This window comes from Babylonia areolata, chromosome 9 (assembly GCF_041734735.1).
Source record: "Babylonia areolata isolate BAREFJ2019XMU chromosome 9, ASM4173473v1, whole genome shotgun sequence".
Lineage (NCBI taxonomy): Eukaryota > Metazoa > Mollusca > Gastropoda > Neogastropoda > Buccinidae > Babylonia > Babylonia areolata.
The window spans coordinates 16,260,384-16,281,124 of NC_134884.1; the positions used below are offsets into that span (position 1 = coordinate 16,260,384).

The 20,741-nt window shown below is 43.2% G+C and overlaps 1 protein-coding gene across 2 annotated transcripts in view; it reads left to right on the forward strand.

The window, feature by feature from the left end:
- Nucleotides 1-1,137: 1,137 nt before the first annotated feature.
- The window catches only part of LOC143285749 (uncharacterized), a 30,695-nt gene continuing 11,091 nt past the window's right edge, over nt 1,138-20,741 (forward strand). For both annotated transcript variants that reach the window (XM_076593163.1, XM_076593164.1), the window contains exons 1-8: nt 1,138-1,294; nt 5,194-5,289; nt 6,229-6,401; nt 7,482-7,632; nt 12,368-12,534; nt 15,803-15,945; nt 16,319-16,467; nt 20,125-20,195. In XM_076593163.1, coding sequence (XP_076449278.1) covers nt 1,286-1,294; nt 5,194-5,289; nt 6,229-6,401; nt 7,482-7,632; nt 12,368-12,534; nt 15,803-15,945; nt 16,319-16,467; nt 20,125-20,195 — 959 coding nt within the window. In that variant the 5' untranslated portion in view covers nt 1,138-1,285. The remainder of the gene's footprint in view (nt 1,295-5,193; nt 5,290-6,228; nt 6,402-7,481; nt 7,633-12,367; nt 12,535-15,802; nt 15,946-16,318; nt 16,468-20,124; nt 20,196-20,741) is intronic.

The window sequence follows — 20,741 nt, forward strand, 5'->3', positions numbered from 1 at the left end:
GTTTGACAGAATGGATCTGCCCCGGTTGTCTTTGACTTAAAGGGCCAGCTGTCTTACTCGTGAAGGGACGACTGAAAGTGAAGGGACGATTTAAAGTGAAGGGACGACAGTCTTACTTGTGAAAGGACGATTAGAAAGGGAAGGGACGATTGACTGACTCGTGAAGGGATGGTTGTCTTACTTGTGAAGGGACGATTGAAAATGAAGAGACGATTGTCTCAAACGTGAAAGGACGATTGAAAGTGAAGAGACGATTGTCTTAGACATAAAAGGAGGATTGTTTCAGACATGAAGGGGCGATTGTTTTAGACGTGAAGGGACGATTGTTTACGATTGTATTAGACGTGAAGGGACGATTGTCTTGGAAGTGAATGGACGGTTGTTTTAGACGTGAAGGGACGATTGTCTTAGAGTAGACGTTAAGGGATAATTATTTTAGACGTGAAGGGGCGATTGCCTTAGACGTTAAGGGATGATTGTATTAGACGTGAAGGGGACGATTGTCTAAGACGTTGAGGGATGATTGTTTTAGACGTGAAGGGACGATTGTCTTGGAAATGAAGGGACGGTTGTGTTAGACGTGAAGGGACGATTGTTTTAGACATGATGGGACAACTGTTTTAAACGTGACTGGACGGTTGCTTAAGAAGTGACAAGACGGTTGTTTAAGACGTGAAGGGACGAGACCCACATCACTTCAGCAGCAGCGGAACAGATCGTAAGGACTCAGGCCACTGCTTGGCGCTCTTTACAGTAGTCAGGCTGACAAAAGATGCCCGGACTTGACCCAGTGTGCGTGTCTGTGTATGTGTGTGTGTGTGTGTGTGTGCGGGGGGAGAGAGAGCGAGAGAGGGACGGGGGGTGAATGTCTGTGTGGAGAGCGCGCATGTGTGTGTGTATGTATGTGTGCATGTGTGTGTGTGTGTGTGTGTATGTGTGTAGAGAGAGAGAGAGAGAGAGAGAGAGAGAGAGAGAAGAGAGAGAATGTGTGTGTTAGAGTACGTGCGTGTGACTGGAGTGTGCGTGTGATAACAAGTGGCAGTGTGTGTATCACTTTTACTACTCGCCTTGTGATAATGATAACTGCGTACTGGCCTCGTTTAAAAGCGGCTGCTGCTGTTTGCCTGACAAGTTTTGGCCACATCGTCAGATAGTCGTGTGTGCTCACTGGCGGACCCAGCTGACAGTTTGAGGCCAATCTTTGGTCCAGGAGTTCTCACCAGGCTTAGGACGTAGCGTGCTTTGTTTTTGTTTTGTTTTGGAGTTTGAAGTTTTTCGGATATTCATGATGTTGGTGAGTGAGTGAGTGAGTGAGTGTGTGTGTGTGTGTGTGTGTGTGTGTGTGCATGCATGGGAGGGGAGAGGGTTGGGGGGCGTTAGGTGTGTGTATGTGTGTGTGTGTGTGTTCATTATTTAGTTTAGCGTCTTTTCACTATTAGTGATATCAGACGAGTGTGTGTGTGTGTGTGTGTGTGTGTGTGTGTGTGTGTGTGTCCGTCTGTCTGTGTACATTGTACAGGTGCAAGGCCTTTGTTCTTACTCATTCTCACCCGCGGACCCCAACGTCATCATGAACATGAAATAAGCATTCATATTTATTTTGCTGTATAGTTTCCGATGTGTCATGCAGCCTCCTGGTTGTTTATCATTCAAGTAATATCTCTTGTCAAACAATACAATACAACACAATACAATACAATTCAAAGCTGTGCAGTGCAATGCAGTACAATATTGTAATATAAAATTCACTACAAAAAATACAATATCACATTATCAATCCCTCACAGTGGAAATTTTTGTATCGGCTCAAACATAACGAATCGCGCGAACGTAATGTTACGAACACCCAGAGATGTGCACACACGTTTTTCTTTTTATTTTTATTGTATTTCTTTTTCTCTTTTTTTTTCACCGATATAAACAGTCATTGTTGCTTGAAGTTGAGTCTAAATGCAGCTGAACCCACACATGGACCTAAAATAGATTATTCGTTATCCTAAAATCGATTATTCGTTATCCGTTCTATTTCCCCACAACCATTATTCAAGAAACACACACACACACACACACACACACACACACACACACACAAGCATACAAGCACATTGTGACATACACAGAGAAACACACACAGCCACACTTTCCTCCCCTCTTCTCCCTTCTGTACAGCCTCCACACCCCTCCAACCCCCAAGACCCATTGCCCCCTCACCGCACCCTGAAAACAAAACAAGTCGGATCGTAAACCAGTCAGTGGCCTTTCATCCGAATCCGAATTTATTCATTGAGGCCAGAGTCCATTCTGAAAGGGTGTGAACCGATTTTTTTTTTTTTCAGTGGGAAGAAAATAAATAAATTAGCATGAAAATAAGAGAACATAAAAGCCGACTTGGATAACACATGAGCAATGATTATCTATATTTGGCAGTGATGATATGTCATTTGTCAAAAGGTGAAACATTTTCTTCTTATTTTCAGTTTCTTTTTCTCGAGGAGGCGCCACTGCTTTTGGAGAAATACATATACGCTACACCACATCAGCGAGGTAGATGCCTGATAGAAGCATTATTCAACGCGCTTGTCAGGACTTGAGTGCATGCATATATTTGTGTACCTGTGAGAGTGGATTTCGTTTACTTAATTTTGCCAGAGGACAACACTTATGTTGATATAGCCAGTATATATTCTTTTTCAGTGCGCCAGGTACGTGCTGCACACGATACCACGGTTCATCGTATCATCCGAATGACTAGACGCTCAGTTTGATTTTCCAAATTTGGGAGAAAGGGCGAAAGCGGGATTCGAACTCAGACCCTCACGGACATTGTATCGGCAGATAAGCATCTGAACCATTCTGCCACCTTTTCTTCTTAAGAATGTCTGATCTAAGAATATAGCAAAAATTCATTTTTCTGTGTTCAAATTCTAGCAGCCGTAAGCAATGTCGGAAGCCTACATGTTTGACATGCGTAGTATGTTTTACATCAGGTTGATAGTAACTGTCAAGCGCAGAGTGATAGGTATCATATAATATCAAAACAACCTTGCTACGTCATGACGCACACACGCACTCACACACACACAGACATGCGCGCGCGCGCTCGCTCGCGTGCATGCACACACACACGTACACATACACACGTAATTACATACAGACGCAGACATGCACGCAAGCACGAAAATCGGTTAGGATCAGCCGAATGAAAAGGGAAAATAAATGTTTTTTCTCTCTCTTTCTCCTGGATATCATCCAGATGAGACGATATACCAAGGTGCCGTGCCGTGTGCTGTATGCACTTAGCGCATGCAAAAGAACGCACGGCAACAAAAGGGTTGTCCCTCGCCAAATTATGTAGAAAACTCCAGTTTTATAGTAAAAGAAACAAATTTGCAGACGGGGAAAAAAAAGTGGCACTGCACAATGGCGATGCGCCAAGGGAGAGTATCTCGAATTTCACACAGAGAAATCAGTTGTGGCAAAAATTTGATACAATACAATGCAATACAATATGACGCAATGGAATGTAATACAATGTCATGCATTTCAATATGATGCAATACAACACATTACAATACAATGCAATGAAATACGACGCAGCGCAGCGCAACGCACTGCAACGCAACACATCATACCATACCATGCCTTACCGTAACATACCATCAGTAACATACCAAGCCATACTCTACCCCACCCTGCCATACCCTATCATACCATACCCTACCCTATCCGACCCTACCATACCCTACCCAACCATACATACAATTTTATTCCTTTCAGCTGTGTATGCGTCATAGAGGAATGATCGGCTGTAAACCTAAGCAATCCGTTCACCACGTGAACATTATCGAAGGCTGATGATCGATTTTGTTCATTGACCTCGACTGTGACACGTGATCATACTTCATACCTCGGATGACCTCAGCAGAAGATAACGCTAAGTATACCTATCAGCAAAATTTAAATTATCAGATACGTTTATCAGACACAGCTTTGCTCCAGTGGCGGTTCGAAAAGAAAAAAAAGGGAAAACAAATGAAGAAGAAGAAGAAGCAATCACAATGATGAGCAGTTTCAGTTTCAGTTTCAGTAGCTCAAGGAGGCGTCACTGCGTTCGGACAAATCCATATACGCTACACCACATCTGCCAAGTAGATGCCTGACCAGCAGCGTAACCCAACGCGCTTAGTCAGGCCTTGAGAAAAAAAAAGGTGAATAAATAATAGATACGCTTACATAAATAAATAAATAAATAAATAATAATTATGATATAAAAAAGGGTAGTAGTAATGGTAATAATAATAATATAATAATAATAATAAATAAATGAATAAATAAGACAACAATGATGATATATAAGCAAATAAATGTAAAACGTGAAGACACACATTCACACATTCACCCACACATGCATAACAGATATGCACCAAACATGCAGTTTCACAGATATGAAAGCACAGTCAAATACATATAAACGTACATGAGCTGCAACACACACACACACACACACACACACACACACACACATTGCCCTGCACCTCCTCTACCCCCCTCCTCCACACACTCATTTCTGGTCTATGTATCGCAGCTTCCACGGCACACACACACACACACACACACACACACACACACACACATAAACGCTTACTTGTACAAGCACACACACACACGCCCATATCTCCCACCCCCAACCCCACACACATATATACAAAGATATATATATATAATATATACGTTCCAATATCCTGTTGCTCCCACAGTGTAGGCATGCATACACACATACCTCATCCTCTACCCCACCTCCTCTCCGCACCCCCACCTCCCCCTCACCTCCCCCCCCCCCACACACACACGCACACATGCACAGAACTCTCCTGACACTTGTGTACACTTACACTCGCACGCATGCACAAAATGATGAGCAAAGACACGGAATCAACTAACAAAAAGTATTTTACTGGTGGGTTTAGATGTCAAAAGTATAACTGTTAGACGAACACACACACACACACACACACACACACACACACACATGCGCGCGCGCGGGGGCGGACATTAAAAGGATGAAGTCAGACAGCATCGAGGTAGGAGGGGGGTGGGGGTGGGGGACTTGGACGCGCGCTTATAACTGTGCAGTGTCTTGAAGACACGAACAAACCTGGCGAAACCAATGTGCCTTGACTGCCTCTGTTACAGGGAGGTAAGCTATCACTCGTCTGGACAGTGCTACGACTGCTGGTCTCCCTTGCCACCTTCTTCGTCAAATGCGTGGAGCCCCTGCTCTTTCTTCTGGTGCGTTCGTCGGTCTGTCTGACCTGTCTGTATGCCAGACTGTCTGTCTGTGTGTCTGTCTGACTACCTGCCTGCCTGCCTGTCTGTCTGTCTTCAGCTGTTTTGCTGGCGTTTCCTTTTCTTTAAAAAATATTTATTGATTTAGTAACTTTATATATTTATTTATTCATCTATTTAATAATTTATTCATTATTATTTATTTGATTATATATCTATTTATTTAATCATTCATTCATCCATTTATTTTATCATGATTATCTTTTTTTTTCTTCTTTTTTTAAGATAACTGCTTGAATAATTGTTGGAACGTTTTAAGAGCAGCGTATAGTTTTCGATCGGTGGGAACAGTCGTTCTTCTTTATTTCTGGGGTGTTTTCTGCCCTGCCTTGTCAATGCGCCTGGTTTCTCTTAGGGAAGTAATATACTACTACTACTACTACTACTACTACTATTTCTGATGATGATGTTGATGATGATCAATGCGAATTTGGGTCATCTACTACTACTACTACTACTGCACCTGCTGCTGCTACTGATGATTATGATGATGATGACTAATGAGTATTGAGTCTACTACTACTACAACTACTACTGCTGCTGCTGTTGCTGCTGCTACTGCTACTGCTATTGCTTCTACTACTACTACTACTGACTACTACTACTACTGTTGCTGCTGCTGCTGATGATGTTGACGACGATGTGTGTGTGTGTGTGTGTGTGTATGCGTGCCTCCATATGTGTGTATGTGTGCGGGCGCACGTGCATATATATATATATATATATATATATATATATATATATATATGTGTGTGTGTGTGTGTGTGTGTTTGTACTACTGTATGCGTGCGTGCATATGTGTGTGTGTGTGTGTGTGAGCATGTGTGTGTGTGTTCATGTGCGCATGCATGTGTGTGTGTGTGTGTGTGTGTTCCCGCCCAGGTGGAGGGCTATGACAAGTACATCTACAACCCCCTGCAGGCCTGGTTGTCCCCGCTCGTGCAGCGCGTGCCGCGCGAGGTCAAGGTCGGGGAGGTCAAGGTCACGGTCTTCACAGCCAACATCGTGTCGTGGGCGCGGACAGTGCTAGTCATTCCAATCGCCTGTTGCCTCAAGTATGTCAACTTCTGTCCGGCTGTGCTGTGTGAGTCAGTCTGGCTTGGAAGTTATGGGGTTATTTTGTGGGTTATCAAAACCTTTTTTTTCCCCACTTCTAATTTTCTTTTTGTGTGTGTGTTTTTCTTGCTTTAAAGTTATGTGCCCTAGATCATCCTATTTTTTTTTATATTTTTTTATTTTTTTTACGGAAAACCCCATTTTCTTTCTTTCTTTTAAAACATTATTTCGTTGAATGCAAGATACAGCAACAAACAAAAAAGATAGGCGGCATACAAATCAGTTTGTTGTTGTTGGGTTTTGTTTGTGTAACACACCTTCGTTGAACAAAAAATAAATTATGTCTGTCAGTCTCAGTCTGTGTGCCTCTGTCTCTCTTTCAAGATACACATATACATGTATATATATATATATATATATATATATATATATATATAGATAGATATATAGATAGATAGATATACATGCATATATAAATATATATAGAGATATAGATATAGACATATGCACGCACCTATCCTCTAGGCCGGACCAGCTGTGCAGGTATCATGTGAACTGGGGAGGGTGTCTGCTGGTGCTGATTCACCCCACACACACACACACACACACACACACACACACACACTCACACACCTATCCTCTAAGCCGACCATCTGTGCCGTGCAGGTACCATGTGAACTGGGGAGGGTGTCAGCTGGTGCTGATTCACCACACACACACACACACACACACACACCTATACTCTGAGCCGACCAGCTGTGCCATGCAAGTACCGTGTGAACTGGGGAGGGTGTCTGTTGGTGTTGCTTCACCACACACCCACCACCCACCCACACACACACACACACGCACACACACACTATACTCCCCACACCCCCACGCCACAAACACATACGTCTGTTGTATACCTGTCCTCCATGCAGGTACCACGTGAACTGGGGAGGGTGTCTGCTGGTGCTGCTTCACAATACGCACACACACACACTACACCCCTACCCCCCTCCCCCCCCACACCCACCCACCACACCCAACTCCACCTCACCCCACACACATCTGTTGTATACCTATCCTCCATGCAGGTACCATTTGAACTGGGGAGGCTGTCTGCTGGTGCTGCTTCACGACTTTCTGGACCACCTGGACGGCATCGTCGCCAAGGTCCAGCGCCGCACTTATGGCAACGTGGACGATCCTCTCCTCGGGGGCTTCATGGACGCCTTCTGTGATAAGGTGTGGGGGTGGGCAGGGGTGGGGCTGGGGGGTAAGGGGTCTGAGTGTGTGTGTTGGTGTGTGTGGGGAGTGGGTGGGGGGATGAGGGGAGTGGGAATTTGAGCGGGGGATAAGCAGGGGATTTTAATAACCGCTTAATTGCCCAGTTTTAATGTTCTGTGTAAGATCATTTCCTTTGTGTGCATTTGTGTGTGCATATGTGTGTGTGTGCGCGCGCGCGTGTGCCCATCCCTTCTCTATAATTTGACCTTACCACCCCCATACACACACACACTTTCACCCAGACCCCAACCCTCTCTCTTCGATACCTTGCCCCCGCCCATATCCTTCCACCTCACTCTCTGCTAAATGTGAGAGATGACATCAGCATGGACACACACACACACACACACACACGCACAGACACACACAGAGACAGAGACACAGACAGACAGACACACACACAGACACACACACATACACACACAGACACACACACACACAGACACACACACACGAACACACACACTTAACATGGAACATTTCACGTTGGTAATTAAGCGGTGATTGAAATACCTTCCTATTGATCGAACACAACCAACCTGTGTCCGCCCAGAAAACGTTCATTTCTCGCGGATGGACCCAGAAGCGTCATCGAAGAGCAGAGAATGTGTCAGACACGGACCTGGACATGACTCATGAGTGACAGCACTTGCACACACTGTTCTTTCTTGGAGCCTTTCGGCGCTAGCCATGTCCTGAAAAAACAAGCACTTGCATTCAAACGAACAATGCGTTCCGAGCGAGCATGCCGTTGAACTGAAAATAACTCTGCGAAAACAAAATAGAAAATCTAAAACAAACAAAAACAGCAACCAACAACGTACAAAACAACAACAAAAATAAAACAACAAAAACAAGAACAACAACAACAAAAGCTATATAACATGAAACACCAGAATTATTGTCCCTGCAATGCGAATGTAACTTTGGTAACGTATGCACAGCAGTGCTCAGCCATTTAGTGCAATAATGCGATGCAACAAATTTCATCCACTGTCTTTATGCCGGATCGTCAAGAATGTCGATATATCTATCTATCTATCTATCTATCTATATCTATCGATCTGTTCATCAGTATATTCATCTGATTGTCTTCTGTCTGTGCAAAACTACCCTGACAAATGTCCTCTGTTCCTGTTTCAATGCCCGCACGTCCATCTCTCTCTGTGTAAATCTGTCTGTCTATCTAGATACATAGATGTATTGATACATAGACATATATAATGTCTGTCTTTCTGCTTGTTTCAGTATTTTTGTATGCATGTTTGTCTGTCTGTCAATTGACATGTCTGTTTAAAGAACCACTCAACGTTTCCAACTGATTTACTTCACCAATCTCGTCTTCTCCACCAAACACGGTGATGGTCTCTAAGTCTGAGGTAACGATTATGGCTGTCACACACCGCCTGGGGTTTAGTGCATCAGCACACTGCAAAATAAGAGACCAGCCTACAGAGGGAGTGGGGAGAGGTGGGGGTGTCAGTTGTGGTATGAATGGAATGCCCTGAGGAGGGTGTGATGAACACATTACGACTCGGAACACGCGGACTCACACACACGTGCACACGTGCATATACAGATATACAGACACACACACACACACACTCACCCACCCACACATACACACACATACACTCACGCATTCGCGTACACATACATGCACACATCCATACACACACATGCACATATACACATATTCAAACATATGTATGCACATCCAACACATGCACAGAGACACAAACATAAACACACAGACACATGACACACAGATAGATAAACACACACACACACAAACACCTGTGTGTGTGTGTGTGCGTGTGTGTGTCCCCTTTCCTCCCTCCCCCTCTCTCTGTTTCTTTCTCTCTCTCTCTCTTCCTCCCTCCCATGTATATGCATATTATAATGTCTATCTTTCTGCCTGTCTCTGTCTCTCTATATGCTTGTCCGTCTCTCTGTCTGTCGATATGTCTGTTTAAAAACAACTCAACGTTTCCAACTGATTTATTTTACCAATATCGTCTTCCCCACCAAACACGGTGACGGTCTCTAAGGTAACGATGATGGCTGTCACACACTGCCTGAGGTTTAGTTAATCAACACAGTGCAAAACAAGAGACCAGCCTGCAGAGGAAGTGGGAGGAGGTGGGGGTGTCAGTTCTGGTATGAATGGAATGCACGCACGCACGCGGACACATACACATGCAGACATACAGAGAGACACTGACCCCCCACCCCCATCTCTCCACCCCCCGCACACACTCATATACACACGCATGCATGTATACATATACACATACATCCACACGCACGCGCAGATACACAAACATAAACACACAGACACATGACACTGATAGATACACACACACATTAATCTCCCTTTCTCTCTCCCTCTCCCTCTCTCCCACTCTCTCTCTTCCTCCTACCCATATATATGCATATTATAATGTCTATCATTCTGCATCTTTCGGTCACTCTATATGCTTGTCGGTCTGGCTATCTGTCAATCTGTCTGTTTAAAAAATACTCAACGTTTCCAACCGATTTATTTTACCAATATCGTCTTCCCCACCAAACACGGTGACGGTCTCTAAGGTAACGATGATGGCTGTCACACACTGCCTGAGGTTTAGTTAATCAACACAGAACAAAACAAGAGACCAACCTGCAGAGGAAGTGGGAGTGTGTGAGGGTGTCAGTTCTGGTATGAATGGAATGCTGTGAGGAGGGTTTGGTCAACACGTTACGAATCAGAACACGAACACTCGGACGCATGCACGCACGCACGCACGCATGACGCAGGCATACAGACTCACACACACACACACATACACAGCCACACACGCGTGCGCGCGCGCGCGCGCGCGCACACACACACACACACACACACACACACACATACATATATATATATATACACATGCATGTGCGTACACATACACGCATACACACACCTAAACATACATACGCACATCCAAACACACGCACAGATACATAAACACACAGACACATGACGCACATATATACACACATATTTATCTCTCTGTCTCTGTCTCTCTCTCTCGCTCTCGCTCTGTTCATATCTCTGTCTGTCTGACTCTTTCTTTCTCTCTTTCCTTTCCCTCCCCCTAACTGCTCCCCCTTCACCCCCGTCAAGTGAACTAACAAAAACAAACATAAAAGATGCCTGACTGGAGACATTTGCCCTAGCTCTGCCCCGTGACATTTCTCTTATTTGCATTTTTCGTTTCCTGCGTCTCGAATGTCCAGGAGACCCTGGCCCTGAGTCTAAACTGTTTAAAGAGGACATTCTGGGCATTATCACGGGTTCTAGCTCTTCAATCGATCAGCACAGAGAGCACAGTCAACGGTTACTGACTGAAAAAAAAAGCCCTGAAACATCTGACCATCTCACGAGCCAATGTTACTTCATTTTACGATCGAGTTGGTCCAGAATGGGGGGAGTTGGATGGTGGTTCGGTCTGTTCTCATAGTGCAGCACCACCCATTGTAAAGAAAAAAAAATTAAGAAATCCTGTCAACAAATGTTCCTGTATATACAGGGTATTTGTACAGAATTTTGGCAGGGACAACCCTTTTGTTGCCATTGGTTCTTTTACGTGCGCTAAGTGTTTAGTGCACACGGGACCACGGTTGATCGTCTCATCCGAATGACTGTATCACTACACTGAAAAAAAGTGGAAAATAAGAAGAAAAATGAAAAACGCCAACAAACCCAGTAATTTCCCCTCGAGCAATGAAACCATCACAACGCCAAGACCGTAGCACAGAAAACCTGACCTCAGTTTAAGTCCGCAAGCCAAATAGGTCCATAAGCACAATTCTGCTGACCCAGCAGAGTAGAAGCAAAGCAGAGCAAACCAAAACAGTCAAAACGCCCTTAAAACAGAAAGTAAAGAAAAAAAAGAGATCTTCTTCATCTTCCTTGGTATGGACTGGGTTTTTTGACGAACATATGTAGTCCATCGGCGAGGTATGCTGAGCTAACTGGGTATGAAACGTAGGTGGCCCGTAGCTCGGACACAACTTGACAATGGATATTAGAAATAACTTACCACCGAAAACGGAGTATGGCTGCCTGCATCGCGGGGTAAAAACGGTCATACACATAAAAGCCCACTCGTGTACATACGAGTGAAGGTGGGAGTTGCAGCCCACGAACGAAGAAGAAGAATAGAAATAACTTGATAATAGATGTTAGAAATAACTTAATAAAAGATGATTCCATACATACGTAGTGTCAACATCTCATTGTCCATCTCATAGCCCAGGAGATGAAAAACATTTCCAGGGCGAAAACCTGCACTCCCTTCAATGCGCCTGCAGCAAAGAGACATGTATATATATTATGATCCCCTCATTATGCTTCTGATGCATTAATAAAAAAACAACAACAAAAAACACATTACCTCCAAATACTCATTAATTGATATTTCTGTCGGATGCCATGAGGCGAGGTATGCTTAAAGGGAAAACAGTATTTAAAAAAATTAGGACTGCATTTGGATGGTGGTTTGTGTGGCTGTGTGATTTTTGATGTTTTTGTTGATGTTTTTGCTGCATGCTCAAAAAACAGCAACAAAACTTTCCATATTTATTTTGTTTCCCAGCCCTTCCCAGCTTCGGGACTCTTTTGACTCAGCTTGACATCACATGGGTTCTGGTTGTGGTGCAGATCGTGAACGTGCTGGCCCTATGGAGCGTGCTGATGGTGACAGACTTTGGTCACATGACGTGGGGCCACCTGCTGCTCTACCTGACGCCCATCTGCCTCATCATCGGCTTTGAGTTCACCCTGGGCGTGGTGCGTGTGCAGGACTACTTCCACTCCTTCTACATGAGGTCTGTTTGGCGTGGTCTGTTGGTGTTGTCTGTTTGGTGTTGGTGTTGTCTGTTGGTATTGGTGCTGTCTGTTTGGCGTTGTCAGTTGGTATCAGCGGTGTATGTTTGGCGTTGTCTGTTTGGTGTTCGTGTTGTCTGTTTGGTGTTGGTGTTGTCTGTCTGGCGTTGTCAGTTGGTATCAGCGATGTCTGTTTGGTGTTGTCTGTTTGGTGTGGGTGTTGTCTGTTTGGTGTTGGTGTTGTCTGTTTGGCGTTGTCAGTTGGTATCAGCGATGTCTGTTTGGTGTTGTCTGTTTGGTGTTGGTGTTGTCTGTTGCCAGTGTTGGTATTGATGTTGTCTGTTTGGTGTTGGTGTTGTCTGTTGCCAGTGTTGGTAGTGTTGGTATTGATGTTGTCTGTTTGGAGTTGTCTGTTTGGTGTTGTCTGTTGCCAGTGTTGGTGTTGTCTGTTGCCAGTGTTGGTATTGATGTTGTCTGTTTGGAGTTGTCTGTTTGGTGTTGGTGTTGTCTGTTGGTATTGGTGCTGTCTGTTTGGCGTTGGTGTTGTCTGTTGGTATTGGTGTTGTCTGTTTAGTGTTTGTTGTGTCTGTTACCAGTGTTGGTTTTCGTGTTGTCTGTTTGGTATTGGTGCTGTCTGTTGGCATTGGTGCTGTCTGTTTGGCGTTGTCAGTTGGTATCGGCGATCTCTGTTTGGTGTTGGTGTTGTCTGTTGCCAGTGTTGGTATTGATGTTGTTTGTTTGGTGTTGATGTTGTCTGTTGGCATTGGTAGTGACTGTTGGCATGTGTCTGTTGGTGCATTTTGATGTCTTGTCCGTTGGAATTGTCTGTTGGTCTTGTATATTGATGTTGTCTGTTGTAATCGTCTGTTGGTGTTGTACATTGATGGTGTCCGTTGGAATTGTCAATTGACGTTGTGTATTGATCATGTATGTTGGTGTTGTATATTAATCATGTCAGTGGGTATTGTTCGTTGGTGTTTCATATTGATCACGTCTGTTCGTGGTTTCCGTTGGTGTTGTATACTGATTATGTCTGTTGGTGTGGTGTTGTCAGTTGGTATTGTCTGCTGTCTGATGGTATTGTCTGTTGATGTTGTATATTGATAATGTTTGTTGGTATTGTCTGTTGATGTTGTATATGCATCATATCTGTTGGTTTTCTCTGATGGTGTTGTATGTGGATCATGTCTGTTGGTGCGGTGTTGTCTGTTGGTGTTGTATATCGGTATTATCTGTTGATGTTGATTATTGATCATGTCTGTTGGTATTGTCTGTCGGTGTTGTATATTTATCTGTATGTTGGTATTGTGTATTGGTATTGTCTGTCGGTGTTGTATATTGATCAAGCCTGTTGGTTTTGTCTGTTGGCTTTCTAAATTGATCATGTCTGTTGGTGTTTTGTTGGTGTTGTATATTAGCAGTTCTGTCGGTACTGCATATTTGTTTCTTAGATGGTGTCTGTTTGAATTGCAGATTTGTCATGTCTGCTGTCTGTTGGTAGGCCTACCGTATCTTAGTATTTGTCTGGTGGTGCATCTACTCTCTGTTGGTGTATGTTTTCTTGGTAGGCCTAATGCATTGTCTGTTGGTAGGCACGATGTATGTTGGTATTGTCTGATGGTGTTTCTTTATTGTTTTGTTGGTATTGTCTGTTGGTGTTCAGCTATTGATAGGCCTACAGTCTCATAGTATTGTCTGTTAGTGGGTTTACTGTTGTTGGTATTGTTTGTTCGTATTCAGCTGTTGGTAGACCTACAGTCTCATAGTATTGTCTGTTAGTGGGCTTACTGTCTGTTGGTGTTGTCTGTGGGCATTCAGCTGTTGGTAGACCTACAGTCTCATAGTATTGTCTGTTGGTAGGTTTACTGTCTGTTGGTGTTGTCTGTGGGCATTCAGCTGTTGGTAGACCTACAGTCTCATAGTATTGTCTGTTAGTGGGCTTACTGTCTGTTGGTGTTGTCTGTGGGCATTCAGCTGTTGGTAGACCTGCAGTCTCATAGTATTGTCTGTTGGTGGGTTTACTGTCTGTTGGTGTTGTGGGCATTCAGCTGTTGGTAGACCTACAGTCTCATAGTATTGTCTGTTGGTAGGTTTACTGTCTGTTGGTGTTGTGGGCATTCAGCTGTTGGTAGACCTACAGTCTCATAGTATTGTCTGTTAGTGGGTTTACTGTCTGTTGGTGTTGTGGGCATTCAGCTGTTGGTAGACCTACAGTCTCATAGCATTGTCTGTTAGTGGGCTTACTGTCTGTTGGTGTTGTCTGTGGGCATTCAGCTGTTGGTAGACCTACAGTCTAATAGTATTGTCTGTTAGTGGGCTTACTGTCTGTTGGTGTTGTCTGTGGGCATTCAGCTGTTGGTAGACCTACAGTCTCATAGCATCATAGTATTGTCTGTTAGTGGGTTTACTGTCTGTTGGTGTTGTCTGTTGGTATTCAGCTGTTGGTAGACCTGCAGTCTCATAGTATTGTCTGTTAGTGGGTTTACTGTCTGTTGGTGTTGTCTGTTGGCATTCAGCTGTTGGTAGACCTACAGTCTCATAGTATTGTCTGTTGGTAGGTTTACTGTCTGTTGGTGTTGTCTGTGGGCATTCAGCTGTTGGTAGACCTGCAGTCTCATAGTATTGTCTGTTGGTAGGTTTACTGTCTGTTGGTATTGTCTGTGGGCATTCAGCTGTTGGTAGACCTACAGTCTCATAGTATTGTCTGTTGGTAGGTTTACTGTCTGTTGGTGTTGTGGGCATTCAGCTGTTGGTAGACCTACAGTCTCATAGTATTGTCTGTTGGTAGGTTTACTGTCTGTTGGTGTTGTGGGCATTCAGCTGTTGGTAGACCTACAGTCTCATAGTATTGTCTGTTAGTGGGTTTACTGTCTGTGGGCATTCAGCTGTTGGTAGACCTACAGTCTCATAGTATTGTCTGTTAGTGGGTTTACTGTCTGTTGGTGTTGTGGGCATTCAGCTGTTGGTAGACCAACAGTCTCATAGCATTGTCTGTTGGTAGGTTTACTGTCTGTTGGTATTGTCAGTTGGTGGGCGTACTATATGTTGGTAATTGTTGGTATGCATCTGTTGGTGGGTCTACTGTCTCTTGGTATTTTTCTGTTGAGTGCTGACCGTTGGCATTTATTTGATGGCAAGCACACTGTCGGTTGGTATTTCTCTGTAGGACAATGCATACATGTTCATTTTACTTTACCTTACCTACATACTAACCGTTGGTCACCTTGCCTGTCTGCCTGCCCCCCCCCCACCCCCCCACCCCCCCGCCAGGGAGCTGAAGAGGAGGGAGGAGGTGGGCAACGGTCAGGCCACAGCCGCCGTGATGGAGGGCAAGCTGAAGGAGAAACTGGAGTCAATGGGCATCGCCTTTCTGTGTGTGGCCCAGGCCTCCCCCGTCCTCATGAACAGCGTCTGTAAGGCATTGCTGTATATACACAGACACAGACACACACACACACACACACACATACACACACACACATCGCCTGTCTGTGTGTGGCCCAGACCTCCCTCGTCCTCATAAACAGCATCTGTGAGACATATAGACACACACAAACACACATACATCCACACAAAACCTTTTCTTCATTTTCAAGGACACACACACACACACACACACACACCTCCTCCTACCCCTCAGTCTCTCCACCTGCTCCATACACTCTCTCCCCCACTCTCCACCACCACCCTCCCACACACACACATACCACACGACTATTAAACCGAACACACAGCACAAAAGTACTCTTATCCGTGTTTGTGTGTACGTGCCCGTGTGTGTTTCAGCGGGTATCTCCGGCGTGGTGTGTCTCGTGCTGTCCATCAGGCTGGCCCATGCAAGTCTCAGCCGGAAGCTGGCCGCCCGCAAAGAGAGGAAGCCTTTCCGTGACCCGCCAGGGGGCCCTACTGTCGGCAGCTGTCTGCATCGCTTGATGGTGACCTCCCTTTTCTTGTCTTTTTCACGTTTGGTGGTGGTGACCTCCCTTCATTTAGATTTTTTTTTTTTTTTGCTTTGTCATGATGGTTACTTCCTTTCCCTAGTTTTATTTATTTATTTATTTATTTTTATTTTTTTGCTGGATGGTGACTTCCCTTTGCTTGATTTTTTCACGTTTGCTGAAGTCCTCCCTACGTTTAGATTTTTTTTTCATGATGGTGACTTCCTTTTGCTTAGCTTCCCCCACCCCCCTGCCCCCCTCCCCCGCTGGATGGTGACCTCCCTTCACTTTTTTTTTGTTTGTTACCTCCCCTTTGCTTGGCTTTTTTTATTTTGCTTGATGGTGACCTCTGTTTGTTCCCCACCCCCCCTCCTCCGGTTTGATGCTGACCTACGTTTGCTTGTTGACTCACTTGTGTAAACAAAGTGAGTCTATGGTTTAACCTGGTGTTCGGTTGTCTGTGTGTGTGTTTCTGTGTGTCCGTGGTAAACTTTAACATTGCCATTTTCTCTGCAAATACTTTGTCAGTTGACACCAAATTAGGCATAAAAATAGGAAAAATTCAGTTCTTTCCAGTCATCTTGTTTAAAACAATATTGCACCTATGGGATGGGCACAGAAAAAATTTAAAAACAGAAGCCAGATTATATGCAAACTGCATTTACTGTTATATTTATATATTTTTTATTCTCTAAACTTGGCACTTTGATCTGATATTCTAACACAACGAGAAGAGCAGTCATTATTATCATGTTTTGTTCAAACAGGAACTTCTTTTGCTAAGCACGGAAGTTATATTTATTTTGCAAATGTTTTGGTGCAGGTAGTAAAAAAGGGAAATTAATCTGTAATTAATGCTAGGGGACTTAACTTGCTTTAAACTGATCTTTCTCATCTTAAACATTACATTTTGAAATTATACTCAATACATAAAAGGATTGTGTGTTTTACTCTCAGTGTACAGGGCTTCCACTATGGTCATTCGCCCAAGTGGTCTTTTTCGGAAAATACTAAAATCAGTACGATGAGTGGACTTTATAGATCTATTGGCTGAGCCCTGAAGGTCATGGGTAAAAATCATTTGCGTACACATAGATATTCAAAGCGTGTGCTCATATTCTTCTCGAACGCGAACGACGCCATTTTGTTTCAAGTTGTTGACCTGCCCGTTCAATCCTATATTCAATGGACAATACACGATAACATGTGATGGAAAGTTGGAGAAGGAGACCGTTAAATATTTATTCAGAGAAAGATTTGTGAACACCTCATCACTTACTGGATTATGGCCAAAACTGCCATAAAAATATCCACAGAATCAGTCGGAATTCACAGTTAAAAATAATAAACCACGAGAGTTAATACCCTTGAATTGATGAAACGTAAAAATTTCCAGTCTTGACTTTTCTCAAAATGAAGCCCTTTTCACTTCATACGACGTTTAGAAGTACTTGTACTTGGCTCTACGTGTTATTAGTTTAACAAAATACTCAATTTTCATATCAACTTTAAAACTATAAAACTAGAATGAACCTACAAGAGAAATTGAATCGACCGTGTCAACTGGGTGTAACTAACTGAAACATGTACATCTATCTAGATCCAGAGAAAACGGCTAAATGTTGCAGTGTGATTGCGGCGATAGCCCCGTCTCCTTTACCGCGGACTTAAAAAAGAATTTTTAATTGCCCTTAAAGATTTTTTGAATGCCCAAGATACACCAGAAACCACGATAGCGTAATGGGTAAGACAGTTTCTTCTCACGCGGAGTTCGAATCTGCCGTTAGGACTTTTTTTTTCTTTTTCTTTTAACCCGAAGCTTTATAATAACAAATACAGAACACATTTTAACGATTAGATTTTTTTTGTAAGTGTATCACAAGTGAGTCTTGAAGGCCTTGCCTCTCTTGTTCTTTTTCTTTTAACCCGAAGCTTTATAATAACAAATACAGAACACATTTTACGATTATATTTTTTTTAAAGTGTATCACAAGTTAGTCTTGAAGGCCTTGCCTCTCTTGTTCTTTTTCTTTTAACCCGAAGCTTTATAATAACAAATACAGAACACATTTTAACGATTAGATTTTTTTTAAGTGTATCACAAGTTAGCCTTGAAGGCCTTGCATCTCTTGTTTTTACTATTTTATTTATCTATTTATTTATTTTTCCTTGATGGTGACATCCCTTCGTTTGGCTTTTTACCGCTTGATTGTGACCCCCCAGTGCATTTTCGCTTCTGTTCATTTTTTGTTTGTTTTTTTCTCGTTGCAGGGATGGTTATTTTTAGGGGAAGGGGGGTGGGGTGGGGTGGGGGGGGGGGGGTGGTTGTTGCTGCCGGATCATGTTGTACATTTTTTTGTTTGCTCGTTTTTGTTTCTTCTTGTAGCTCATGGTTTTTTTGTTGTTGTAGCTTACTGTTTGTTTGTGGCATTTTGTAAGTGTTGTGACCATTTCTTTATATATATATATATATATATATATATATATATAACTCGCTCACTTAATGTGTAGTTGTGTGAGTGCATGTGTGTGTGTAGGGGGGGTGGGGTACAACCAATACACAAGCTGCTGCTGTTACTACAGTACTGACATCACCGTTTCAGGTGTTTCAGTTTCCTATTGCTTCTGCTTATTATTATTATTATTATTATTATCATTATTATTATCATTATTATTATATCAATATTGTTGTTATTATCATTGTTGTTATCACTATCATCATCATCATCATTGTCGTTGTTATTGTCATTATCATATTACTGATAATGTATTGTTATCGTTATTATTTATGTTATTTCGGAAAACAAAGCGTGCCCAGGTAATAGACCAGAGCGGTCTGTTGATCGATATGTTTGTTTTTCTCACCACAGTCGTCAGTCTATCTGTCTGTCTCTATGTGTACAGTCGTCGGTCTTTGACTGCCTTTCTCTCATGTGTGCATCCATGAAATACATAAAATATGAGAGAGAGAGAGACAGAGAGAGTGTGAGAGAATATGTGTGTGTGTGTGTGTGTGTGTGTGTGTGTGTGTGTGTGTTTGCATGCGAGCGTATGTGTGTGTGTGGCAAAAATTGGTACTGTATTTATATCATGTTTACGTATTTCAACAAAGTAAGTCCACGAAATTATGCACATTCTGATAGTTCACAGAAGTATCGAAGTGGAATCTTTACACAGTCTTCGGTTGACATTGTTAGTGTACGACGCGTTTACAAAAGCTGCAACGACGTATGAATGTGGCCGTTTGCGATAAGATACAACTTTGTTTTCTGTAACATCTTAGAAATTTGTCTTTTGGCTCTCGATTGCGTGTACTATTGAACATAGAAAGCGCTATCACTTTAAGGGCATGACCATTCATTAAACAATGGATCACAATAACTTAGATAATGAAAGTAATCTTGATCAGGCAAGAAAACCCCATTTCATTGACTGAAATATAAGATAAAATATTATTCTATTATCTGCTGCGCATAGACTCAAGCACACACACACACACACACACACACACACACACACACACACACATCCCTACACCTACGCCCCCTCTCTCCCTCACAAAAAAAATATGAAATTATGTCAGTTCACACTGGCAGAAACAGCTATGACTGCATGTTAGTGCACAAGTAATATTTATGCGTTTGACGTGTGCAGACTAGGCGAACAACAGGAGTCCAGGTGGATTTGCCTCCCTTCTCTGCAGACAACCCAGATTTCAAGTTCGGGTAACTAACTTCTCTTCTTTCTTCCTCACACACCCAAACAAACGCACATAGATACATACATACACATACATATACATGCATGCATGCGTGCATGCATACATACATACGTACATACATACATACAAACAAACACGTGTATATACATACATACATGCAAAAGGACGCTCACACACATGCACAGATATTCATGTGCACACACCCAAGCACATAACATACATCACACACAAACATGCACACACGCACTCACACACATTCACACATACAACACACACACACACAGAGTGGGCTACAGCCAATTTCTTTCTAACAAGCCTTTTGCCAAAATAGACACACACACACACACACACACACACACACACACACAGTGCATCAGTGTAGGGGTGCAAGTCGTCCGGCATATGCCTGAAATCCGGCACAGTGTAGTTTCCGGCATGGAGAATAAATTTGTGTCGCCTCTCTCCGATTTCTCTGTCAGGTTTATGTTCAGTGACGTCATTTTGTATGTGACGAAACTCGAACTGAGACGAAACGCTAGAGAAGAACTCA